The sequence below is a fragment of the Electrona antarctica genome (genome assembly GCF_951216825.1).
Source record: "Electrona antarctica genome assembly, chromosome: 5".
Classification (NCBI taxonomy): domain Eukaryota; kingdom Metazoa; phylum Chordata; class Actinopteri; order Myctophiformes; family Myctophidae; genus Electrona; species Electrona antarctica.
In genome coordinates this window covers 13,929,543-13,957,381 of record NC_136810.1, presented here as the reverse complement: position 1 = coordinate 13,957,381, position 27,839 = coordinate 13,929,543, and the positions used below count along the sequence as shown (strand labels likewise).

At 46.4% G+C, this 27,839-nt stretch overlaps 1 protein-coding gene across 1 annotated transcript in view; it reads left to right on the top strand.

The window, feature by feature from the left end:
• pparab (peroxisome proliferator-activated receptor alpha b) overlaps positions 1-27,839 on the top strand; it is a 57,584-nt gene that overhangs the window by 8,311 nt on the left and 21,434 nt on the right. Inside the window, exons 2-3 of the mRNA XM_079501317.1 lie at positions 17,603-17,860; positions 23,633-23,802. Of these exons, the coding sequence (XP_079357443.1) occupies positions 17,644-17,860; positions 23,633-23,802 (387 nt within the window). The 5' untranslated portion in view covers positions 17,603-17,643. The remainder of the gene's footprint in view (positions 1-17,602; positions 17,861-23,632; positions 23,803-27,839) is intronic.

The following is a 27,839-nucleotide window of genomic DNA, read 5'->3' as shown; positions in this document are numbered from 1 at the left end:
GTGGGAAAAAAATCTAATGTTTTCCACAAACTTACTATCTACAAGCTCATAGATTGACATTGATTAGAATTGATTTAGTAGGTTTTGACAATTGATGGGTCAAAAACCCTTTGGTAATATGTTCTATGCATAACTGTGTTTCCACTAGAAGGTAGGTAGCAATACCCATTTCCTATTCCGGTTCGGAACCTCCTGATGACACAAAGTTATATCCACTCTGTCGACCATTAAGACCTGATAGGCCCATTCTACAAACGCCTTCTAAATGTTCCAAAAATATCAGATGTACAAGTGGCGTGCTGTGAACTTGTGTACATTTGCTATTTTTGAATGGCCAACGCAACAATTTAAAATGACACGGATGCTTTCCTGGTTTTAATGGACTAGTCCAGACCTCAGTATTCCCAGGTTTCCAGAAGGTGGAAATCTTTTTTTGGAGGAGGAGCACGTTTTTGGTTTCTGCCAGGGCTTAATTCCGGCCAAACTGATGAGATGACACCAAGTTAGATCCACCCTAGACCGGATGTTGGCGTTGATGCCAGTCTAGGACCAGCCAAGCTCTCACAGACTGATTGCTCTGTGTGTGTGTGTGTGTGTGTGTGTGTGCGTGTGTGTGTGTGTGTGTGTGTGTGTGTGTGAGGGACTGTGCCATTCTTCCTAAGGGAATGAGGCCATTTGTACGTTGGCACAGCCTCCGGGCACAGAGAAGCTGCATTCTCTTCAGCTTGTCCTGTTTCTCTCTGTGCTAGCACACTGTGTTTAATCGATTATACAAATAATCGATGATAATTGAATACAGTTCACCCAGTGGGTAGTTTTAGCTATTGTTACCATAGCTTGTGGGGACCGTAACCATGACAACAAGAGCCCATTGGCCATGGCTCTAAATCTCTTCTGTTTTACACAAAAAAGCTAATAAGTAGCTTACATTTGTGGAAAGTGAAAAACGGGCCATGTCACTGTCTTCAATCTTCATGTGCTAATGCCTTTGTGCAAGTTCAGACCCACTGAGGAGAAAAGTGAAGATCAGACAGACTGACAGCTAGACAGAGGTTCCTTAAATTTAAAGTAGGATAGCGGGCATGGCAAATCGACATGCTCGCAATGTGTCGCATTGCAAGCTTGTCGATCTGTTTCCATTCTTTCTTTGTTTTTGGCACAACACAATTTTTTTTAAAGTGGTTTAATAATACAATTATTTTGTCAATTCGTTGGATGAGTTTTTTCTCCGTTATTAGATCAACAATAACATAAATCGAATAATTGCTAAGAAAACCATGGGTAGTTGCAGCCCTACTGTTCACAGTGATTAGAGACGGTTCAATGTAGCCCTATACTGTTCACACTTCACAATGCATATAGAAATAACGGTACAGCAGTACTGTTCATAATGCAGCTCTATACTGTTCACACTTCACAATGCATATAGAAATAACGGTACAGCAGTACTGTTCATAATGCAGCTCTATACTGTTCACACTTCACAATGCATATAGAAATGAAACGGTACAGCAGTACTGTTCATAATGCAGCTCTATACTGTTCACACTTCACAATGCATATAGAAATAAAGGTACAGCAGTACTGTTCATAATGCAGCTCTATACTGTTCACACTTCACAATGCATATAGAAATGAAACGGTACAGCAGTATGGTTCATAATGTAGCTCTATACTGTTCACAGTGAATAGAGACAGTACAGCAGTATGGTTCATAACCCTATACTGTTCACAGTGCTTAGACAGTACAGCAGTATGGTTCATAACCCTATACTGTTCACAGTGAATAGAGACAGTACAGCAGTATGGTTCATAATGCAGCTCTATACTGTTCACACTTCACAATGCATATAGAAATGAAACGGTACAGCAGTATTGTTCATAACCCTATACTGTTCACAGTGAATAGAGACAGTACAGCTGTATGGTTCATAACCCTATACTGTTCACAGTGCTTAGAGACAGTACAGCAGTATGGTTCATAACCCTATACTGTTCACAGTGAATAGAGACAGTACAGCAGTATGGTTCATAACCCTATACTGTTCACAGTGAATAGAGACAGTACAGCAGTATGGTTCATAACCCTATACTGTTCACAGTGAATAGAGACAGTACAGCAGTATGGTTCATAACCCTATACTGTTCACAGTGCTTAGAGATTAGAGACGGCACAGCACAGCGCAGTATGGCTCATATAATTGCAACCACAACCCCAATTCCCTGTGTGTGCATTGAGGCCCCTTTTCCACCGGGGTTGAACCGGTTCGGTTCGGGGTTTTTTTCTCACCTAACATTGAACCAGTTCAGCGTGTTAACACTGAAACTGATGTGGTTCAGAACCCTAAAAGTTGGTTCGGAAATGGAACCAAAAAATGGCTGCCGGTTCCGTGAAAGCACCAATGTTTCCAAGAATCTAGAACCGAACCAGTTCTAGAAGTTTATTTTGGTGGAAAAGAGGCCTGAGTGTGTGTCAGACAATGTTGCCACACCTGCTTATCATAAGCGACTGCTTGTAAATATTGGTGGCTGCGGATGTTTGTTTATTTATCTATTCATTTGCGCTTGTTTCCTCATGTCTTTCAAACCAGTGGTTTGAACATTGCGACACGTTGTGAAATTGCAGATCTGATATTTTCAGTGTGTCTGTTCAATGTGCTTATGTGGCCTATAGTCGCTTCTTTTGGGCTTGTTTTCATGGACCTCGTTGCTCTCGCAGAATCTGGCAGCAGTGATAGAGACGGTACAGCACAGTATGGTTCATATCAGTTCAAGCACAACCCGTTGACTGTGTGTGCATTGAGTGAGTGTCAGCCCTTATAAACACAGGGCTGTTGTAAAGATAGAGTCAGCTCAGGCCACTGGTACAGGAATTTGTTTTGCTCTCTCTGGCTCCCTTTAGCATATAGCGGCCATATTTATGACCTCAGTAGATGCACAGAATTCTTCTTTCCCCCAAACTCTACATCTGTCAAAGTCAAACAAACAGCTGGAGAAGATGGCTGGAGTTTTCCATGCTCTCGGTTGTGATACAATGCAGCAGGGAGCTCTTTTGAACCACTTTCACTCGACCACAAATTACACAATTAAAGATAGATATATAGAATTTCAGTTGCCCAAGGGCAGCAGTTAGAGTTACAAAGTTACAGATGCAGAGTAAGGAAAGTATGAAGCACTACAAGGTAAGAAATAACAATAAATAAAAACCAGTAAGACTTGGTGTTGACCCCTGTCGGTCGGGGCGCAGGCGTTCCACAGGGAGCACTCAGGCCGCCTGTGCACTAATTTGGCACACACCCCGCTTTAAGGACATTGTGCACGTTGTGCAAGCGGTGCTCGGGGCGAGTTGGAAACAGCGAGGCCCGGTGGGAAACAGAGTCCGAGAGAGAGAGAGAGGGAGATAGAGAGACTCTGCCATTGGTTGATGTGTAAACATGGTGTGTAGAGCAGTGAGGCAACGTGCCAAGCAGAGCTCTCCTCGCTCAGATACTCGTACAGTACAGCGCTGCGTCCTGCTGCTTTGTCACGGCAGGTCAAGGTTACTCAACAGCTGTGTTGTTACCACATAGAGCCCCCACTGACACTGACCAACTCTATTGTCGCTTTGCTGTCGGGCAGAAACCTCTCATCTCCATTATGCTAAATGAACGCCCTACTTGATCATACCTACAGCGTCACACAAAAGCATCATTAGAAGCAGATCTGCAAGCTCGAAATACGGCGCGAAGCGGCGCGTTTTGAGCTTGTAGATATGCAGGTTTCTTTGCTAGTTTTGAATTTGAATCCTGAAAAGTAACCGTTTTGGACATATGAGGTTTGCCGTCCGGCAGAGACGATATCACATAACTTACTCCACCAGGGGTGCATGAAAGAAGATGTACTCTGATGTTTTTGAACCCCAGCATCCATATTCTGTTGTGGAACATTTGCCAAAAATAGCAGGTCTACAAGTTCAGGTCTATAAGTTAAATTTGAGCTTGTAGATCAGTGTGTGTGTGTGTGTGTGTGTGTGTGTGTGTATGTATGTACAGTACTAGATTTTCGCCTCATCCTAGAGTTACGTTGCAGCTCAATATGGGAAGGAAATTGCGGGATTTGACAGACTCCACTGCATGTTTCAGCTGTGTCACGGATATGTAACGGATGGCTACCATAGAGTATTATGGCTACACATCGTAGACACACGCACACGCTGGGTAAATAGTATGTCATGTGTACTGCACGCACGCACGCACGCACGCGCACTCACTCACTCACACACTCACTCGCTGACTTCCCGCGATGTCAGTGAAAGTCCCCCCGCGTTGTGGTGGTGCAATTGTCGTGTTTGCATGAATTAAACTGTATGTAATCGTGCCGCTGTCCATCCAAGTTCGAATCAGTGTGTGTGTGTGTGTGGGAGACTGTGTGTGTGTGTGTGTTGTGCTTCTTGCGGAGGCAATGGGAAGACTGGGTACAATGTTGCCAGGTGCGTGAATTGTAAGCGAGTTGTAGTGTGTGTGTGTAAGTATCGTGGTGAAAGGCTTTGTTTCTGGGCCTGTTTTCATAGACCTGGCAACAGTGGTCCATGGCCTGTGTGTGTGTGTGTGTGTGTGTGTGTGTAGTGTTGTGTTCGTCTTGTTCTTCTAATGTGTGTAGTGTGTAACTTCCGGTTGGCTTTTCGGAACTGCGCAATGTAACATGGAAACTCGTGGGTCACGTGGTGGGGATAGAGCCAATGGAAGAGGGCATGTTAGTGTTGCCAGGTCCGCGTATTGTAAGCGAGTGGTAGTGTGTGTAAGTAGCCTGTAGGAAGTCAGGGTTTGCGGGCTTGTTTTCTTAGATGTGGCAATAAATTAGCAACGGTAGCCAATGGATGCAGTGTTGCCAGGTCCGCGAGTTGTAAGCGAGTTGTAGTGTGTGTAAGTAGCGTGTTGAATGGCATTTTTTCTGGGCTTGTTTTCATAGACCTGGCGACAGTGTTCCGTGTGTGTGTGAGTGTGTGCGTGCGGGGGTGTGGGTGCTTGTGGCGATTGTGGCGTGAGTGTGGAAGGGAGGAGACTTTGTCCAGTGTTCCGCGGGTGGTGTTGAGGCTCGGCGTTCGGCGTTCGTTCGCCGCCATCATGAGGAGATGGCGGCCGAACGACGCGGAGGGTAAGTGTGTGACGTCACTGCCGTGTAAGACGGCGTTGCAGTGCGTTGCAGTAGTGACGTAGCTGTTGACATTGGGTCCCTTTTCCTGGGTTGGGTACAACTTCTCAAATGTATTGTGTGTGTGTGTGTGTGTGTGTGTGTGTGTGTGTGTGTGTGTGTGTGTGTGTGTGTGTGTGTGTGTGTGTGTGTGTGTGTGTGTGTGTGTGTGTGTGTGTGTGTGTGTGTGTGTGTGTGTGTGTGTGTGTGTGTGTGTGTGTGTGTGTGTGTGTGTGTGTGTGTGTGTGTGTGTGTGTGTGTCAGTGTCAGTGTCAGTGTCAGTGTCAGTGTCAGTCACTGAGGCGGATACGACCCAGGTGCATCCATGCGATTTATTTTTAGTTATTCTATTTATAGTGACTCATAGGAATAGACTATGTGACAACCAGGTATAATCTGGTGACGCCCGGAGAGACGGGTGACAGCCGGAATGTAGACGGCACCCGGGTGAGCAGTATGGGTTAGCGCCCCAGCCTGTGTCCACCCTGAGGAGGAAGCCCAAAAACCCTCGGTGAGGCCTTTAGGAGGGCCATTATAATCCACCACTCCTGAATGAAGTGCCTGATGCTGGGAGTCTGGTGCAACGCACAGGTCCTGGGCCTGGTGAGAGCAGGAGTGGACCTAGTGAGACATAGGAGGGGCCCGGACAGGAGTCAACCCACAGATCCTATAGTCTCTCCATGCGCCAGATTGCTGATCCTCCCAGTCCCGGTAGAGTAGCAACGGATTGTGTGGCCTTGGTCTTGCCCTAATGGGACTGATCGAGGGTAGCTACTGGGGCGTAATTCGGGACTTGATCACCCAGCTGGGTCACCTGAGTGAGGGGTATGATGTTCGAGAGACCCAAAACCCTGATGACCTTGGGAATGGATACATCACTGAGGATATGTCCCAGGTGCATCCATGCGATGTATTTTTAGTTATTTATTATTGTTAATGCTGACGGCCCTTATTGCAGTTTACTCAAATATATAATTCATTGCATAATCTGCTTTAACAGTAGGCATTTCAGTGCTTACTGTTTATAATTACAAATTACAATACAGCATGGTAATTAATCCTTAGCTACACATCACACATGTGGGTTCAAAAATATGGATTCACATAGAAAAGTAAAATTTCTTGAAATGATGTCAGAATTTGTGAAAATATGTTGAAAATCTTTGGAAAGTTTAGAAAAAAGAAGAGAAGAGCATGTACGTAGCTGTGTGAGTGCTTAATCATGGTGTGTCCAGAGTAACTTTATTGCTTTTGAAATATTGAAATATTCCTATTCTACATACTCTTACTGTGAAATAAAATTTTCAATGAATCCCTTAAATTCTACAGTGGTTTGGGACTGGGTCATGGACCAATTTTTGTAGTTAAAAAAAAAAAAAAGACTTAAAGTTTAAACAAAAAAACAAACAAGAAATTATCACAATCTATGTTTGTGTCACAATCTCACGCTTCGCGGCCGTTTGCGTACACTGTCTCCGTTGTGTTCTCCCCCCCCCCATATTAGTATGATTATTATTTTAGTAACGTGTATGCAGCCGCGTTTGGTTTGGTTTGCTGGAAATAAGCGGACTTGGCAACCCTGGAGTCGAGTAGGTGGCGAACATGTCGTCTACATTTCACAAGTAGATGTTAGTCAGGTTTTCACCTGACAATTACACTACTAAAAAGTTTGGGAATTAGTTGTGTTGTCAGGTTAGCCTGGCCTGTAGTCCGAGTGATCATGACATTTTAGTTGATGATTAATTGTCAAACTAATAATTGTGTTTAAATATTTGGTTTTGAACATTGGAACATAAAAAAATAATTGTGTAACGCTGTAGTAATGTAGTAATATAAACTAAAATAAATGTTAAAATATGGAGATAAAGAAATGACAGAGTGGTCAGATGGGTGGGCCGCCATTTTCAAGTGGGCCCTGATCCAGCATGTAGTGTTGCCATGTTAGCATGACACCATGTTGTCATTGTGTGTGTGTATGTGCTATTTGTAATGTAATTTACAACGCATGTGTGTGTGTGTGTGTGTGTGTGTGTGCGTGTGCGTGTGCGTGTGCGCATGCGTGCCTGTGATCTGAGACGCCAAGTCATGAGGCAAAGTCCACAAGGGGGTTTATTATGTAACTTGTGGGTTTAATGTTTCATTATTATTGCTCATCTTCATGCAGCAGTGTGGCCAGTGTGTTGCTGCATGTGACACGTGTCACCATAACCCCAACACTTACCGCTGACTCACTACCCCGGCCATTACCCCTACTGTATACTGTATACCCCCCACCACTACTCAATGAAATCACAAGCGGCTGCCTGTTAGGAAATGCACTGCTTTGGAATGCAATCACCACAGCAAATAGAGCAGATTAGCTGACATTAGATTAGCCTGACTGATGTAGCGGTTCGGGCCGATATATATTGGCCAGTATTAGTTATTATTTCACCCCATCGTATATCAGTAAACATGCATCTGATGTGTCCTGATTTTAACCACTTTTCAAGAATTCAAGTTGAAACCTTACCATGTCAAAGCAACAATTATCCACTTAAAACCACTTAAAGGGGAATTTCTCCCTAACCCTTTTTCTTTTACAAAAGTAAGTTGATAATTATGTATATTGACAAAAAAAGAAATCAAAAGATATAGGGTAGCTGGAGCTGGAGCTGCTCCTGGAGGGGTCTAACTTCAGCTCACATAGACCAGGAAGAGTGCAGTGTCAACAATGCATGGAGTGTTGCTGTCACATCATCTAGAACAGATGTAAACAAAAAACAATTGCGCGATTTAATAGGAGTTTTAGCATTAGACCCCTCCAGCAGCAGCTCCAGCTGCAGCTTCAGCTCCCCTATATCTTTATTTTTTTATTTTGGTCAATATACATAATTATCAAATTACTTTTGTAAAAAAGGGTTATGGAGAAATTCCCCTTTAATATAAAGCCTATATACTGTTGCTGTTGGGTACTGTATGAGATTTCCATTTCCACCCGATAGAGACCATATACTTAGTTGACTCCGGTCCCCCAGGTGTCTGTAACTCTGTACTTGTCTTGACCCCCTCCTTTTTACTCCTCTATACCAAATACCTTCACCTAGTCTCTTCACTACAGAGGAAACTTAGCAGCTCGGCATGTGCAGCTTGTAGTTGTGCTATTTTTGCCGAATGTTCGCCCCCAGAATAGGGATGCTAGGGGTCATGTGGTTAAGCCCTGTATCTAAAAGCAACAAGTTGTGACCTTGCAGAGCGAAGGAGAGATCGACTGTAATGGATGCTCAAAGGAGTTTAAAAAGCTATGGCTGGTGCTTTTAGGAGCAACGGGAATCGAACTTTAAAAGAGAGGAGTGATCCAAGCACTCTAAAAATGATGGCGTATAGGACGTAAAGTCAAGCTCCTTTTTATTACAAAAAAGTTAAAACGCCAACATGTTTCGACCAAGCGGTCTTCTTCATGCCCTGATGAAGACCGTTTGGTCTCTCTTTTCTTGTGAGCTTGCAGACTGGCTATTTTGGGAAAGTTTTCACCTATAATGACATGCCCAAAATAGGGATGCCAGGTTTGAATATGGTTAAGAAGTTGTCCTGCACTACCGACTGCAGGTCCTGAAGTATACTGACATATTAACAACTCAATCCCTCCAGATCACAGCTCTCCAGTTACCTACTGTAACCTACTGTACATGGCTGTTGAGGGACTTGGGCATTGAATGTATTAATAGATGGATTGCATTTAAATAGCGCCTTTCTAAGTACTCAAAGCGCTTTACAAAGACAAAGTTCCATTCATTCACACATTGGGAGGTGAAGCGGCGAACAGTCAACGCCAGCGTCCTCACATTGACACGTGAACCTTCACAGTCACTCCGACATTCATCAAACCAATGGTGGCAGGGCCACATGTGGACAGGAGGAGTCGGGATTCGAACCGCCGACCTACGGATCATTGGTCGACCTGCTCTACCTCCTGAGCCACAGCTGCCCCCACAAGTCTATTACCAGTCCAGTCCCAATGCTTTAGTATTTATTTTTAAACTTAATAAACACAAACTTCAGACTATTGCTTGTCCTTGTCCCTGAAACAAGTTAAGGTGACCTGATAACGGATAGCGCTTGAACTGTGAATCTGCAATCACCTGGATCTCATGTATCATAAACTAGTACAACTACAGCTAGCTAACAGCCTGGAGTCCATAACCTTACCCTTAACATGTATTCATGCTCGCTCCTTCTCACCAGGAGATGGATAGGGTGCCGCCCGGCTATCGTTAAACACGGTGCGTTGGCGATAAGGGAGCCAATTCACTGTTTACTCTTCGGGCACGGTCCAAGCTCTGAGCTGGGCCTCATAAACTCGCACTCTTCAAAGAAGTTGACGGGGACATCTGATGGACAGCCCAATCGGCCAGTTCCTCCTGTGAGAGTGAGACCACTGACCAGCCCCTCACTGACCGGCCCCTCACTGACCAGTGGCCAGCCCCGGCCCAGCCCCTCGCTGGCCCCCAGCTCTGTCTGAGCTGTGTTCAGGACCACGGGTCGGAGGGGATTAAATATTAACCTGTGGTTCGCTTTCAAAACACACTGTAATCGTACTTGTTCATTGAAGTTGATGGATTGTCATGTAGTGAAACGCCAAGGTCACATTGGGAGACTTGGGTTGGGGATGTTTTTTTTGTTTTAGTTTTTTCATTCAGGAATGTGTGGAGAAGTGTCTTGTTTGACTATTCATTCGTTTTCTGAACTCCTTTTAGCTGGATCTGTCTCTAAGATCCACATTAATCCTGGCTTCCTCATATCCGCCTTGTGGAATGTTTGTTTAGGAAGCCTAAAACCCAAACGGAAGTGTCAAAAGTGTATACGTTCCCAATGTTCAATGCCAAAAACACACTTCCAATCACAATTATTTGAGTGACAATCAAGTACAATTTCATGAGCGTGACACTTGCAGCCATATCATGTTTAGTTGTATTAATGTGTTTGTCAGTGTCTGGTCTAGACAAGCTCATGATGACACCTGTGTCTGTCTTCTTGAATCCCTGCCAGGTCCTTATCTAACTGCATGTTCTCGCACGCGCACGCGTCGCATACACAGTGCTGTTTTAGTTCCTCCTTCAGGCAAGGCCCGGGTTTGGACAAGCATGCAGCTACACTGCACTCTGTGTGTCGCTCCATCTTACAGACATGGGCTGCTAGATTATAAACATGTCAGACATGCTGATTATAGCCTAATCAGTATTGTGCCATAGCCAGATGTCCATCTGTGACTGACTTGTGTGGGAGTAGTAGAGATTTCACAGGATTGGATGTCCTGATCCCGTATTGAGAGCACTTCTCCGAGAGCAGTGAATATCTCCCCCCGGCTCTGCCATAAAAGCTGTGGGCTTAGTGGCACATACATTAAATACAGTATGTAATATCGTTGCTGTCGGTTGGAAAGCTTGTACGGCCAAAACCATTGGACGTTCAAGGAAATGGAACAATTCTTTTCAGAAATAGTGACTTTTTCTTCCTTTTCTTGACATTCTTGTACAGTGAAGTAGGTTCATTGACAGATCTTTTTTTTTAATAAGTTGCAAGAGATGGAGATGCAAGGTTTCTTCCCGACAGCTTTGATTCATGATATCATTTACACATGGAAGAGTAAACTAGATGAGCAATGTGACGTGTTGTGAGCTTGTAGATTGGCTATTTGTGGGCTTAAGTGATTAAAATGATACTTGTATCACAATACCAATATAATATTGATACATTGCACATTTGCACAGCCCTCCTGTATATGTACACCATCTCCATTCCCCTGGTAACCTTGGGAGCCTGTCTACAGACTGTACGCACCCCAGTCATATTCTATAGAACGTGTCTGTCTATTTTGTAGCTGGTGGTCTAGCCTCAGCCTTATAGCCTTCGCAAGCCGCTTTACGGGCTGTCTGACTAATGTGGGCTGCTCCCCTCTGTAGTTAGCGTACCAGACTACCAGTGGGGGTTGGGTAGCTAGCTATGCTAAGCCCCTGTGTGAGTGTGTAGATCCAACAGACTGTATGGAAAATATCTGCTCCATGCCTCCATTCACAGTCACACACTCACTTCTGTGGTTCACTGATTTATACAAATACTTAGTTGCACTTTGCCGATGTGTTCCACCAAAAATAGAGAATCTAAAAGCTCACAACGCGCTGCAACGCAACTCGTTGCGAGATCGGCAATTTTCGGTGAGACACATGATGCGCAAATATAAGTATATCAATCTGTATAGATCTTTTTATGGTACAGTCATTTCAATGGCAACACACACGATTTAACCTATTTTGTGTTGGAAAGCCTAATGGGGCTAATCCATAGAGTAATAAAAGGACGGCGTTTTGAAGCACCCGGAAGACTGCCGGAAGTACAATTATAACTAAATGGCTCGAGCGAGCGGAAGTTTAGCGCACGTGACGTCATGAACGTCCGTTCCACCTCCATGAAAGTGCTGCAATTCCACATTTCGCCATTAGGTAGTGGCAGCGTCAACGTTGGATAGCCTTACTGTGGGCTTGGGCTAATCGATCGAAAACCAATATCAAACAAATTGATTTATTTCTGACGGCAGTACTGTCACCACCACTTTGTCTCTGTCGGGCGGACAGAGACCCCCCCCCCAGTACTCATTGGTACTGGTGCTCATAGTCACACACAAACACACAAACATGAACACACGGTTGAACACACAGTTGACACGGACATTGCTGTTCCTTGGAGTGGTTGCACCACTCAAAAATGGCTAAATTAGCAGATCTACAAGGCCAAAATGCGTCCCTTCATGCCTTGTGGATCTGCTACGTTTTGATGCTTTTGTGTGACGTTGTATTATGATCAAGTAGGCCAGGGCATACGTGTGTTACTGTAGTTAAGAGGTTTCTGTCCGACAGCGACAATTATAATTTCTTTGAGGGGCACTAGCCCCTCCAATGCATGGCTTTACATCATATGGCAGCCTGCAAGTCTATGGGATTTTTAACGTTGGTTTAGAGCTCCACTGGCAGGGATGTGCTGTGGATTATTAATATTTTTTTTTAGCTATATTTTTTTTATCCCACGATTTTGTAACCCATTTTTTTCACCCAGTGTCAATTATCTAATGTAATCCTGGGCGTTACACTTCCTCTGCCAACCTGGGGGGGGCAGCGGACTGACCTCATGCTTCCTTCTATGCATGAGGAGTCCAAGCTGCTTCTTTTCCCCAGCCGGACGTAGCGCGTGGAAGGAACACGTTATTCCGACCGGTTCCTTTCCCCTCCATCAGGCGCCCCGGCTGGCCAGGGGGAGGTAGTTTAGAGACCAGGATTACTGCATGTTTTTTGTGAGGGTACCTACCCTAGGGGACACGGGGAAAACATGCAAACTCCACACAGAAAGGCCCTTTCGCCAGCCCCACTGATGACGCGGAGGAGGGAACACGCCCACAGGGTCCCCAGCGGGAATCGAACCCAGGACCTTCTAGCTGTGAGGCGACAGCACTACCAACTGTGCCACCGTGCCCCCTGATGTGCTGTGGATTTTTTAACTAGTGGGGCTACGTCGCGCGCACGTGCACACGAGTGATCACTGATTGAAATAACATCTAGACCTATTTATTAACCCACACTATACTGTATATCCAGCGCCAAGTCTATGAACTTTGAGGATATTGTGACGTAAATCGGTTGTCAACCAAGTCTATGGAATTTACTGTTTCTTTAGCGCACTAAATGACGCCGTAAGACGTCATGATGTGACCGATATAAGTACAGTGAGCACCCCTCACTTCACATAGGTGATCTGTGTGTGCTGGAATGGCAAACAACAACAGCCACTCTCCGATAGATGGATGTTCTTTGTCAATTTCCGGGGGGCTGGTCGGGCTTTGGTGGTGGACTCCTCCTGTCCTGTGACTGTCCCTCCCTTCCCCCCACTCACTCAGGCCCTTAACCCCTCCGTCGTCCAACTTGTCCCACTAAAACCCCTAGGCGCACAAACAAGTGTGACCTTGCTCCGTCCTCTCTCACTTTAGCGGCGTGCCCTTCTCAGCAGGCTTTGGTCTGGTGAACACAAGAGGGGTCCTGACCCCAGTGGGGACACAAACGAAGCCCCTCGCCCCCCACTGTTACCGTAGGAACCACCATTGTGTTATTGTCTCTCTCCATCTCTCTCTCTCTCTCTCTCTCTCTCTCAGATGTGATATAAGTTGTAATGTCACCTAAGTCAACCGCATCCTGGCTATCTGCCATATCCTATACTTCTAAGTGGCCCTCCTGACCCATGCTCTTTAAGCAGCCATGTGTGTGTTTACATACAAGCTCCCTTGTGTTGTGTGTTGACTGACAACACCTCGCAGGGTTAAGGGGTTAGCTTGGTCCACCATGCGCTCATCATATATACGCAGTTAGTAGCTACTGGTACTGCGTGTGGGGTTATGAGGTTGTGTTGTTACAGTATGTATGTTATTTAAATAGAAAGTCAATGTGTGCTCAGGGTATCTGTTTAAACAATGTCTCACCTGTCACTAACTGTGTATAACTAACTGCATCATTCTATAGGTCGTGTTTATTATAACTCTTGCAATTGTGGGCGGTCAGTGAGGTTTGTTTGAATGGCGTGCAGGCCAGTATTTTGAATAATACTACTATTAATTATTAGTGCTAAACCTTTTTTCCAAATATATAATGTATCACAAAATGTAGATAATCAAGTCCGCTGCAAGTACAGTACTTGGGATAAAATGTACTTAGTTACGGGCGGGAACCCCTTTTGGTGTTTTAGCATTATGTTATACTTTAGCTATTGAAAAATAGCAGATCTACAAGCCCTCTAAGCTCATAGCGCGGCACCAAGTGCCGCGCTATGAGCATGTAGGTCTGCTATTTTTGAAAAATCTTGAAAATGTGGCGCAAATCTTTGAATATATATTCTTTCAGAGCGAACGTTTTTAACTCATATCTTTGCTTCTGGGGCGTTCCCTGGAACAACATATTTTCAGATGGGGGTTGGCGTGACAATTACATATATTTTTGGGGTCCTTGACATAAACATGTTTGAGAACGTTTGAGAAACATGAGGTTTTTCAGAAAACTGGGTTAACTTTCCACCACTCTGTCAACACATCCCATCGTGTCTCACCAAGCGATATCTGTCAGAGTTAATTGTCGTCTTGAATTGGCAGCACGGTGGGGCTTCTGTGGGGGGAAGCCCGTAGCCAAGATACTGAAATAGCTGAGAGGATGTGTTGTTATTCCCTCATGGTAATGAGACGGTGCCGAGTGAATACAGCACATGAGACAGGATGTCCTCTAAGCGAAGACCGTCCTTGAGGTCGCCGGGGACGCGAGCTGGAGGCTGAATGCTAACGAGGCTAGCAGCTCTTATATCCACCGCAGCAGCCTGCAGCGCTAGTGCTGCAAGGTGAACCTGTCCTCCATTCACAATTGTCAGTCCAGTGTGTGCAGGGCAGGCACAGGCAGCCAACTACTGAGTCAGTGATCCTAAAGTAGGCCATATTACCCCCCCCACTGCCCCACCGCCCACAGTGTGCACTGCCTGGCCCCGGAGGCCTCGTCTGTTTGGGACGTAGTCCAACACTATTTTAAAACATGTTGAACAAAATCATGACTTGCATTTTTTTTGCTGGTCAAAAGAATTGTCAAATATGTATAGAGTTAATTCTTCAAGATTCTTTAAGTCAAGGTTAGTAAGTCGGACATTTTCACTATTCATAGTACGAGACGTATATAGTGGTTAGTAAAAGCTTGTGTCAGATGCTTGGTATAACGCTCAGCTGCTCCTGCAGGCACAACTGATCTGTCCTTAAAATCGGGGTCAAGTTGGCTGGATGCTTCTATGAAATACCATTCATTTAGCGTTAGAACTTTTAGCTTGGAGTGCAGCGCAGCGAGCGGACCACCGCAGGGGTGCGGTGGGGGAGGGGGACGGCGGAAACGTTTTGAGCATGCAATCATTCTTCACATGTCCAAAATAGCACTGTGCCGCATATATACATGCAGGCAGGGTGAAATAAGGTTAGATAAGCCGCCTCCTCTCCAAAGGCAGCCATGTGTGAAGGAGCAGCCTGGCAGAGTGGTGGCTAACAGCTGTTAGCTAATAGCTGCTAACCATAAAACCTGGTATAGAGTTTGCAGACATCCCCTTCCTTGCTGTTCTTAGCAGATCGAGGGCCTGCCTATAGCTGGGGAAGAAGAAGGGAAGCTTACTGGAGATTGACACAGTTTTACGTGTGGATGTCTGGGGTTGGGTCTCCACAGAGCTGCCCTTCGAGGTCTGGGGTTGGGACTCTACAGAGCTGCCCTTCCAGGTCTGGGGTTGGGACTCTACAGAGCTGCCCTTCCAGGTCTGGGGTTGGGACTCTACAGAGCTGCCCTTCCAGGTCTGGGGTTGGGACTCTACAGAGCTGCCCTTCGAGGTCTGGGGTTGGGACTCTACAGAGCTGCCCTTCGGGGTCTGGGGTTGGGACTCTACAGAGCTGCCCTTCCAGGTCTGGGGTTGGGACTCTACAGAGCTGCCCTTCGGGGTCTGGGGTTGGGACTCTACAGAGCTGCCCTTCGAGGTCTGGGGTTGGGACTCTACAGAGCTGCCCTTCGAGGTCTGGGGTTGGGACTCTACAGAGCTGCCCAGCGAGCAACATTTTCTGGATCAGCAAGGCCCGCTTGAAAATCTCGAAAGTGCAGCCGCGTGCAACTTTCAGGTGTGTGTGTGTGTGTGTGTGTGTGTGTGTGTGTGTGTGTGTGTGTGTGTGTGTGTGTGTGTGTGTGTGTGTGTGTGTGTGTGTGTGTGTGTGTGTGTGTGTGTGTGTGTGTGTGTGTGTGTGTGTGTGTGTGTGTGTGTGTGTGTGTGTGTGTGTGTGTGTGTGTGTGTGTGTGTGTGTCATTATTTGCCTATTTGGGGGCCCACTGGTTGGGTAATCACTGCCTTAGAGGATGATATATGACGGCAATTTGTCCCAAACTAATGTAATATAAGGCAAGCCAGGCCAGGTCAGGCCAAGCCCACTTTCTTAAGCTGGCTCTGGAGCCTTGTGTAACTCGTAATGCTGAGCCAGGGTGCCAACAAGCCTAGTCAACGTTAACCCAACCCTTATGCAACCCAACCTTATGCAACCCAACTGCAGTCCTGCTCAACTTAGCTCAACCTACGGTATCCAAGCTGGGCCTAGGCCAACCCAGTGACCTATATTCTCTCTCTGTGTCTCTTTCTCTCTGTCTGTCTCTCTCTCTCTGTCCCTGTACGTACCTCTCTCTCTCTCTCTGTGTCCCTGTACGTACCTCTCTCTCTCTCTCTCTCTCTCTCTCTCTATTTGGAGCAGTGAGGTCCATGGCTCATGTTACTGCGGCATCTACATTTAGCACTGTAAGACGCGTGCACGGGCCAGCTCCCTCTGTTGTGTCATTTGACACTGACTGCAGGGCTCGTCCTGGCCCGCTCATCTAGTCCTGTGACTGACGTGTGCGTCATCAACTTTAAGAGTAGTACACGGTCCCAGCAGACCACCTCCCCCTTTCATCATTGAGCCCCCGGGTGCTATGTTAGACAGCCCTGTGTGATGACAAGATGATGCACTACAGTGGCTCTCAAATGGGGGTACGTGTACCCCTAGGGGTACACAGAGGTACTACAGGAGGTACGTGGTAGAAAGTGGACAATGCAAAAGCTGGACGGTTTCTTTTTATTTGTAATGTTCTTCAACATATACTTCAAAAGGTGGGTTATCGTTCGGGTGGATAATACCCCATGTGTCCAAAACGGCTACTTTTCAGGGTTCAAATTCAAAAGTAGCAAAAATAGCAGACCTACAAGCTCAAATCACATTTTGAGCTGATGTGACAGATTCGTTTTTACCACTCAACGTATTTTTATTTATTTTTTCCAAGTTACTTTTTAATAGTATCGAGTCGACCTATTAAAATAAATCTGGCATGGGTCTTGTCTTTGATGCAGTGTGAGGGCCTGTGGTGCTCTTCATTGCTATGCCTCGTCAGGGTCATTGTCCCTCTCTCCTCTCTCTCATACTTTGCCTTCAGAGGTCTTCATTTATAGTTCGGCAACAGTGGAGGAAATTGGCAACCCACCTGAAATGTGTTTATTAAAGAGCTGGAGAATCACTATAAGCATTGATTACTTTTTAACAATAAATATTTTTGTTTTAAACAAAAAAACAACATCATCATATTATTAACCTCCTAACTGGGTGGTTCTCAAAGTGAAGATCAGATGCATGATGTTCAGGGCTCATTTCAGATTTTACACTGCATCGCAATTACAACATTAACATTTCTGGAGAAAGATGGATATTGTGAGCTTTAACGCTAGCGATTTTGCTGCCTGCTTTTTAGCTAACGTAAAAAACAGGGGCCGGTCCCCCTGCTCGCATATCTTGGTCGTTGTGAGAAGCACTGCCCTAACTGTTGTGTTCTTCCTGCAGGCTGATGAGTGAGAGCGCCAAGGGCCCTGTCCTCCAGCACCATGGTCGACATGGAGAGCCACTACGGTCCCCCCTCGCCCCTGGAGGACTCGGTGCTGGGCAGCCCGCTGTGCCCCGGCACGGACCACTTCATAGGTAGCATGGAGGACCTGCAGGACATCTCGCAGTCCATCGACGATGACGCCCTCAGCTCCTTCGACGTCCCCGAGTATCACTCCTCCAGCAACGGCTCCGGCTCCGAAGGTTCCACTGTTCTAGGTCAGTGTTTATTTTTCTCAAAGTATGTGGGGTCTGGGGGTGCCCCCCCCCGCCCCCCCCCCCCCCCCCCCCCAGACACTAGCTCAGGGGGAGCCGGGGATCAAACCGGGAACCTTTCCATTCCCAAGCGGCTGCTCTACCACCTGAGCCTCTGCCGCCCTAGAGATGGATGCTAGTTTATCCATAAGGTTGTCACAAAACACTGGCATGGGTCAGGCTCTAATGTCCCATGTGCAGAGAGACCTGCTACTACATCCTCCCCCAGAGTTGTGTGCATCGCCCCATGTTGTTGTCGTCCCCTCGGCAGCGGTACCCTCCCTCCCAGGGACCCCACCCCCCCCCGCCCGTAATCCCTTATTTACTCCTAGTCGACTGGACTAAGACTGTGGCTTGTTTAACCTCTGACCCCAGCCTACGGCACATCGCGTCTGCTCATGGTACACCCCTGTAGCTTTAAACCTTCATCTCCTCACTATGTCTCACTGACCCACTTTTACACATCCTCAATCTGTTGCCGTCTTTGGAAGATGCAATGTACAGGCTCGCGACGCCTTGCATCGCACGTGTTGTGACACTTGTTGTGACACACATCCGTCCATGGTCTGATAATTACCGTAATGATCCTACCCGAAGAACTGCAAGAACCTAGTGTCAGCAATATACTACAATCTGTACATTGAACAATGAACCTAGCATCTGTTTAAATGACATGCAATCTGAATTACACACTTAACATTGTGGTAAAGAACACATACAAAAGTACAGTACTTGATTAAATGTACTTTCACCAGCACTGGTTTCCCTCTCTGTAGTCTCCTGTCCCACTGTCACTGTCTTCATGCCCTGCTCTCTACCGTACACTATACTGTCCCACTGTCTCTGTCTTCATGTCCTGCTCTCTACCATACACTATACTGTCTCTGTGTCTTCATGCCCTGCTCTCTACCATACACTATACTGTCTCTGTGTCTTCATGCCCTGCTCTCTACCATACACTATACTGTCTCTGTGTCTTCATGCCCTGCTCTCTACCATACACTATACTGTCCCACTGTCTCTGTCTTCATGTCCTGCTCTCTACCATACACTATACTGTCCCACTGTCTCTGTCTTCATGCCCTGCTCTCTACCATACACTATACTGTCCCACTGTCTCTGTGTCTTCATGTCCTGCTCTCTACCATACACTATACTGTCCCTCTGTCTTCATGCCCTGCTCTCTACCATACACTATACTGTCCCACTGTCTCTGTCTTCATGCCCTGCTCTCTACCATACACTATACTGTCCCACTGTCTCTGTCTTCATGCCCTGCTCTCTACCATACACTATACTGTCCCACTGTCTCTGTCTTCATGCCCTGCTCTCTACCATACACTATACTGTCCCACTGTCTCTGTCTTCATGTCCTGCTCTCTACCATACACTATACTGTCCCACTGTCTCTGTCTTCATGCCCTGCTCTCTACCATACACTATATTGTCCCACTGTCTCTGTGTCTTCATGCCCTGCTCTCTACCATACACTATACTGTCCCACTGTCTCTGTCTTCATGTCCTGCTCTCTACCATACACTATACTGTCCCACTGTCTCTGTGTCTTCATGCCCTGCTCTCTACCATACACTATACTGTCCCACTGTCTCTGTCTTCATGTCCTGCTCTCTACCATACACTATACTGTCCCACTGTCTCTGTGTCTTCATGCCCTGCTCTCTACCATACACTATACTGTCCCACTGTCTCTGTGTCTTCATGCCCTGCTCTCTACCATACACTATACTGTCCCACTGTCTCTGTCTTCATGTCCTGCTCTCTACCATACACTATACTGTCCCACTGTCTCTGTCTTCATGTCCTGCTCTCTACCATACACTATACTGTCCCACTGTCTCTGTCTTCATGTCCTGCTCTCTACCATACACTATACTGTCCCACTGTCTCTGTCTTCATGTCCTGCTCTCTACCATACACTATACTGTCCCACTGTCTCTGTCTTCATGTCCTGCTCTCTACCATACACTATACTGTCCCACTGTCTCTGTCTTCATGTCCTGCTCTCTACCATACACTATACTGTCCCACTGTCTCTGTGTCTTCATGCCCTGCTCTCTACCATACACTATACTGTCCCACTGTCTCTGTCTTCATGTCCTGCTCTCTACCATACACTATACTGTCCCACTGTCTCTGTCTTCATGCCCTGCTCTCTACCATACACTATACTGTCCCACTGTCTCTGTGTCTTCATGTCCTGCTCTCTACCATACACTATACTGTCCCTCTGTCTTCATGCCCTGCTCTCTACCATACACTATACTGTCCCTCTGTCTTCATGCCCTGCTCTCTACCATACACTATACTGTCCCACTGTCTCTGTGTCTTCATGTCCTGCTCTCTACCATACACTATACTGTCCCACTGTCTCTCTGTCTTCATGCCCTGCTCTCTACCATACACTACACTGTCTGTGTGTCTTCATGCCCTGCTCTCTACCATACACTATACTGTCCCACTGTCTCTGTCTTCATGTCCTGCTCTCTACCATACACTATACTGTCCCACTGTCTCTGTGTCTTCATGCCCTGCTCTCTACCATACACTATACTGTCCCACTGTCTCTGTCTTCATGCCCTGCTCTCTACCATACACTATACTGTTTGTCAGGTGGAAACTTCAAATGTCCAAAACTGTTACTTTTCACGACTCAAAATAAAAAAAGCAGCAGATGAGCAGGTAGGGCGTTAATTTACGTTAATTTACCAAATAATACATAAAAAGTAACACTATGGAGATAAGTGGTTTCTGCCCGACGGTAACGATATTACCGTCTTTGCCTTCGCTTCCGACTGTCACTCTCTCTATGTCTCTATCTTCTTCCCCTACATCTCTCTCTCTCTCTCTCTCTCTCCCTGTCTCTCTCTATCTCGGTCCCACTCTCTCTTTTCGCGCAGACGAAATGAAAGCCTGGGTATCGAGGCTACTCTCTCTCTCTCTCTCTCTCTCTCTCTCTCTGTCTCTCTCTCTGTCTCTCTCTCTCTCTCTCGCTCCACTCCCCTCCCTCCTCGCCCCACAGCCGGAGAGGAATTCACACATTCCTCAGCCGCCAAGCACCACCTCTCAGGAAACCTCCACTTTACTCGTCTGTGTGTTTGGCTCAGCATAGAGGCCTGCATGTACACACACACGCACGCATGCATGGAAGAAGCCTCGCACTGATTTATGGTTACTAGTAGTTACTACACAGTGTTGTAACATGCATAGAGGCAGAGGTAGACGGAAGCCTCATTGGTATAAGTAGTTACTACACAGTGTTGTAACATGCATAGAGGCAGAGGTAGACAGAAGCCTCACTGATTCAGCATGTTACTAGTAGTTACTACAGTATTGTAACATGCATAGAGGCAGAGGTAAACAGAAGCCTCACTGATTGAGCATGTTACTAGTAGTTACTACAGTATTGTAACATGCATAGAGGCAGAGGTAGGCAGAAGCCTCAATGGTAGTAGTTACTACACAGTGTTGTAACATGCATAGAGGCAGAGGTAGACGGAAGCCTCACTGGTAGTAGTTACTACACAGTGTTGTAACATGCATAGAGGCAGAGGTAGACAGAAGCCTCACTGGTAGTACTAGTATAGTTACTACACAGTGTTGTAACATGCATAGAGGCAGAGGTAGGCAGAAGCCTCACTGGTAGTACTAGTATAGTTACTACACAGTGTTGTAACATGCATAGAGGCAGAGGTAGACAGAAGCCTCACTGATTGAGCATGTTACTAGTAGTTACTACAGTGTTGTAACATGCATAGAGGCAGAGGTAGACAGAAGCCTCACTGATTGAGCATGTTACTAGTAGTTACCAGGGCTGGGCAATTAATTGGAATTTAGAACCAGTAATCGACTTAATCTTCAACTCATGTGGGTTAATCAATTAGCCGAGAAGCAGTTTTGTTACATTTAAGCCACTGCATTATACAGTACTTTGTTTTACAATGGTGGTGTGGAAAATAAATCGTGACAATTGCAGATCTACAAGCTCGCAACACGTCGCATAACATTGAAAAAGTTTTAAATAATTGTGATATTGATTTGAAGTCATATCGGCCAGCCCTACTAACAAGTTGTCGTCTCTGTCGGGTGGAAACCTCATATGTCCAAAACTGTTACTTTTCAGGATTCAATAAAAAATAGCAAAAGTAGCAGATCTATTTCAAAACGGGTTGCATTGCGCTGTATTTCGAGCGTGTGGATCTGCTACTTTTGAGACTTGTGTGACACTGTAGTATGATCAAGTAGGACATTCACTTACGAAAAAACACAAAGTTAAAATATGGAGATGAGAGGTTTCTGCCCAACAGCAACATTATGCAACAAGCATCAGAAGCAACATTGAAAAGTAGACGCTGGAGGAAGTCCTAAGCAAGCAATCGATGGGAGAAACCATAATGGAACATTATGATGTAAGAGAAACGTCGGGAACTAATGTGTTTTCGAGTTTATGGCTGTTTAATATACAGTACCCAAGTCCTGACGTCAAAGCTATGTCTCCTGCCTCATAAAGTAAAATAATGTAACACTTTCCAAAAATTACTTGTATAAAGAAAGGGTCAGCATTTTACGTTACCCAGCATAAACTGCCTCTGGAAAGAGTAGTAGTATTAAAGCCAAAGATACCACTACGCATAGGAGTTGAACCTGGGATCTCTGGTTTCCCCAGGCAGCATCTATTCTCTACCCATTCAGCTAAGGCTGCCGAACCGCTGAACCACTGCAGTGGTCGATACCGTACTTTTGCTAATTGAGAGCAGCAGATCCACAAGCTTGAAGCTTCTACTGTAGATCTGCTATTGTGGGGGAAAAAATCACACCCGTGTGAACTGAGTGGTGCAAGGTCTTATATAGCCTGATCAGCTGTGGTCTGACGTAATGTCAGTGACCATAGTAACCATTCTCATTCTTTTGAGGGACAGGTACACAAACACACACACACACACACACCACTGCACCACCATTGCACCACTCAAAAACCTTGACAAATTCGGCAATCACTTTGAACATTTTGAATAACGCAACACTTCTGTCATGGCGGTCAAAATGGCATCACATTTTCAGTAGGCGGTCCGCGGCCAAAGTATACCAATGTGGGGGTTCTTGACATGAAAATGTTTGAGAACTGCTATTGTGTGGAGGCTCGGAAAACGAAATGTCACCATAGCTGTATATTGACATCTCAGTCATACCACATGTTTACGCCAAACAAGCTTAGGGCCAAATCTGGTATCCGCCCCCTCCCCTAGTCGGCTTGAATTCATCCCACTGTTTAGTAACCATTGTTGTACACCGTGTGCCATGCAGCAAATATCACACATTGTTTCCAAGCCCATATAACTGTTAACGCTGATCCCGCCCACGAATGCTCACATCACATGAGGTGCAGTTAAAATAGATGTCATAAAAGGATGACGTCACTAGTCCATGCCAAGCAACGTGATGGAGCTGCCGTTATATTTCCATGAAGGTGTCTGCCAGAGACTTTACTTCACGCTACCGAAACAGGAGATGGGCTCCTGCCCTATGCGCCACATGGCTCCCAGCCTCCACTTATGGCCCTATTTTGTACTGTACGTTATGAAGGCGTTGTGTGGAAATAGCTGACCTTCAAGAAATGCAACGCATTGTGAGCTTGCAGATCAGATATTTTCTAATGTTTTATGTGTATTTTTAATACTTAAATTCTCACAATTGTGATGTGTTCCCTCCCCCCCCCAGATGCCCTGACCCCGGCGTCCAGCCCCTCGTCGGGGATCTACGGGATGGTACGGGATGGTGGCCAGGAGGACTTGACGTCCACCTCCTCCTCTCTCAACCTGGAGTGCAGGGTGTGTTCTGACCGAGCGTCGGGCTACCACTACGGAGTCCATGCCTGTGAGGGCTGCAAGGTGAGAGACATACAATGGATGCTGGACCATCATTTATGAGGCTCTACAGCCACACCCCAGACGTCGGTTTGGCCGACACACAGCCGTCATTATTTGACTTTTGTTTTTGTTTTTACAACATGGGTGTTGTTGACAATATTATACAGCCCATGTGCCCCGATTTTTATACCACGTTGAACCTGGTGTGCCTATTTTGGGAAATGTAATTATCCTAATATAAATGTGTGAAATCTCTGCCCGTCTATTTGCAACTTAGAAAAGCTAAAATATAAAAATATAGCTAAAAATAAAATGTTGCTGTTACAAATAGTTTTACATGTAGGCAAGGGAATGTTGGTATGAAGCTTTTGAAATACATGGCAGAACTCTCTCTCCCTCTCTCTCTCTCTCTCTCTCAGCCTGTGTGTGTGTGTGTGTGGGGGGTGGTGTGTGTGTGTGTGTGTGTGTGTGTGCGTGCGCCATGTAGTCTCAGCCACACACACACAGATACAAGCACAGACAAGAGAGAAGAATCACAGGCAGCTGTTGGGAGACTATACAGGTTAACCCCAGTTCCTGTCAGTCAATAATAATCTGTCGACTATATTTACAGTAATTCCAGCACAAACGATGTAGTCGATGCCACACAGAGACTCAGCAGTGAGCTCTATGTCACACAGACATAGAGCAGTGAGCTCTATGTCACACAGAGACACAGCAGTGAGCTCTCAGACCCAGTACTCTCAGACCCAGTACTACATGCAGCTCTCAGACACAGTACTCTCAGTGCAGTACTACATGCTGCTCTCAGACCCAGTACTCTCAGACCCAGTACTACATGCTGCTCTCAGACCCAGTACTCTCAGACCCAGTACTACATGCAGCTCTCAGACCCAGTACTACATGCAGCTCTCAGACCCAGTACTACATGCTGCTCTCAGACCCAGTACTACATGCTGCTCTCAGACCCAGTACTACATGCAGCTCTCAGACCCAGTACTACATGCAGCTCTCAGACCCAGTACTACATGCTGCTCTCAGACCCAGTACTACATGCTGCTCTCAGACCCAGTACTACATGCAGCTCTCAGACACAGTACTCTCAGTGCAGTACTACATGCTGCTCTCAGACCCAGTACTCTCAGACCCAGTACTACATGCTGCTCTCAGACCCAGTACTCTCAGACCCAGTACTACATGCAGCTCTCAGACCCAGTACTACATGCAGCTCTCAGACCCAGTACTACATGCAGCTCTCAGACCCAGTACTACATGCTGCTCTCAGACCCAGTACTACATGCTGCTCTCAGACCCAGTACTACATGCAGCTCTCAGACCCAGTACTACATGCTGCTCTCAGACCCAGTACTACATGCTGCTCTCAGACCCAGTACTCTCAGACCCAGTACTACATGCTGCTCTCAGACCCAGTACTACATGCTGCTCTCAGACCCAGTACTCTCAGACCCAGTACTACATGCAGCTCTCAGACCCAGTACTACATGCAGCTCTCAGACCCAGTACTACATGCAGCTCTCAGACCCAGTACTACATGCAGCTCTCAGACCCAGTACTACATGCTGCTCTCAGACCCAGTACTCTCAGTGCAGTACTACATGCAGCTCTCAGACCCAGTACTACATGCAGCTCTCAGACCCAGTACTACATGCAGCTCTCAGACCCAGTACTACATGCAGCTCTCAGACCCAGTACTACATGCAGCTCTCAGACCCAGTACTACATGCAGCTCTCAGACCCAGTACTACATGCTGCTCTCAGACCCAGTACTACATGCTGCTCTCAGACCCAGTACTACATGCAGCTCTCAGACCCAGTACTCTCAGACCCAGTACTCTCAGTGCAGTACTACATGCAGCTCTCAGACCCAGTACTCTCAGACCCAGTACTCTCAGTGCAGTACTACATGCAGCTCTCAGACCCAGTACTCTCAGACCCAGTACTCTCAGTGCAGTACTACATGCAGCTCTCAGACCCAGTACTCTCAGACCCAGTACTCTCAGTGCAGTACTACATGCAGCTCTCAGACCCAGTACTCTCAGACCCAGTACTCTCAGTGCAGTACTACATGCAGCTCTCAGACCCAGTACTCTCAGACCCAGTACTCTCAGTGCAGTACTACATGCAGCTCTCAGACCCAGTACTCTCAGACCCAGTACTCTCAGTGCAGTACTACATGCAGCTCTCAGACCCAGTACTCTCAGTGCAGTACTACATGCAGCTCTCAGACCCAGTACTCTCAGTGCAGTACTACATGCAGCTCTCAGACCCAGTACTCTCAGTGCAGTACTACATGCAGCTCTCAGACCCAGTACTCTCAGACCCAATACTCTCAGTGCAGTACTACATGCAGCTCTCAGACCTCAGTAAGTGCAGTACTAAATGCAGCTCTCAGACCTCAGTAAGTGCAGTACCACATGCAGCTCTCAGACCTCAGTAAGTGCAGTACTAAATGCAGCTCTCAGACCTCAGTAAGTGCAGTACTAAATGCAGCTCTCAGACCTCAGTAAGTGCAGTACTAAATGCAGCTCTCAGACCTCAGTAAGTGCAGTACTACATGCAGCTCTCAGACCTCAGACAGTGCAGTACTAAATGCAGCTCTCAGACCTCAGACAGTGCAGTACTAAATGCAGCTCTCAGACCTCAGTAAGTGCAGTACCACATGCAGCTCTCAGACCTCAGTAAGTGCAGTACTAAATGCAGCTCTCAGACCTCAGTAAGTGCAGTACTAAATGCAGCTCTCAGACCTCAGTAAGTGCAGTACTACATGCAGCTCTCAGACCTCAGTAAGTGCAGTACTACATGCAGCTCTCAGACCTCAGTAAGTGCAGTACTAAATGCAGCTCTCAGACCTCAGTAAGTGCAGTACCACATGCAGCTCTCAGACCTCAGTAAGTGCAGTACCACATGCAGCTCTCAGACCTCAGTAAGTGCAGTACTACATGCAGCTCTCAGACCCTGGGCCACAGGTGTGGGATCATGTCTCGGTTAATTGTTTACCAGTTGAGTTGAAGAGCAACCCGAGGCTGTGTTTTTGTGTTTTGCGCATTAGACTCCACACCGCAGTGGTTTTCACTGGTGCAGTGTGCCTCCCATGGGATTTAGTGACAGCCACACATTGTTATTACAATATAATATAAGAACGACAACAAAAACTCTTAATTGACTTTGTGTACACACCGTTGCCATTGGGCAGAAACCTCTTATATCCATATTTGAACTTTATGTGTGGGTTTTTTTTCTCCCCAAAGGCTGTGTGTGTGTGTGTGTGTGTGTGTGTGTGTGTGTGTGTGTGTGTGTGTGTGTGTGTGTGTGTGTGTGTGTGTGTGTGTGTGTGTGTGTGTGTGTGTGTGTGTGTGTGTGTGTGTGTGTGTGTGTGTGTGTGTGTGGACATGCGTGCGCACGTGCATCGTGGGCCATGTCCACAGACTGCAAGCATTTATTCTTTTAGATGCCGTTGCCTTTCGGACAACCCAGTCATTTACAACCTGATGTTGGATTGTTACTTTTTAGGTTTCAAAAACGTAGCAGATCTGCAAGCTCAAATATGGGACACTGCCCGACAGTGACTCTATCCAAAGCGCTCCCGTGCTCATAAAACAAACGTTCTTGTGGTGTTGACATGGCCCCCTTATAGTCCTGAGTGGCCGTGGGTCAGAGTCCCAGGCAGATTGCCTACGTGGGCAGAGAGGCCAGGCCGTGTCAAGGCAGGGCTGTGTTTACCACCTCCAGGCTATCAGCCGTGTCAAGGTGGAAGCCATTGTCTCCCATGTAGAGAGTAGCCATTAGAAGGGCCCCACTGTATATCTGTCTGAAGGCCTTTGACATGCCAAAGGTGAAGCACGGTTAGCACGCACACGTACACTGCACACCCCCATGCATGTGCAAGGAGTGGACAGAGGTGATTAATTCATTACTAATTGGTCCGCCTGGCGTATAAGTTAGTATAATTGCACGGACATGCATGCATTACACACACACTGACAGACATAGTCACATACACGTGTGCACGCACACGCAGGGACTGACCATAGGTTGGG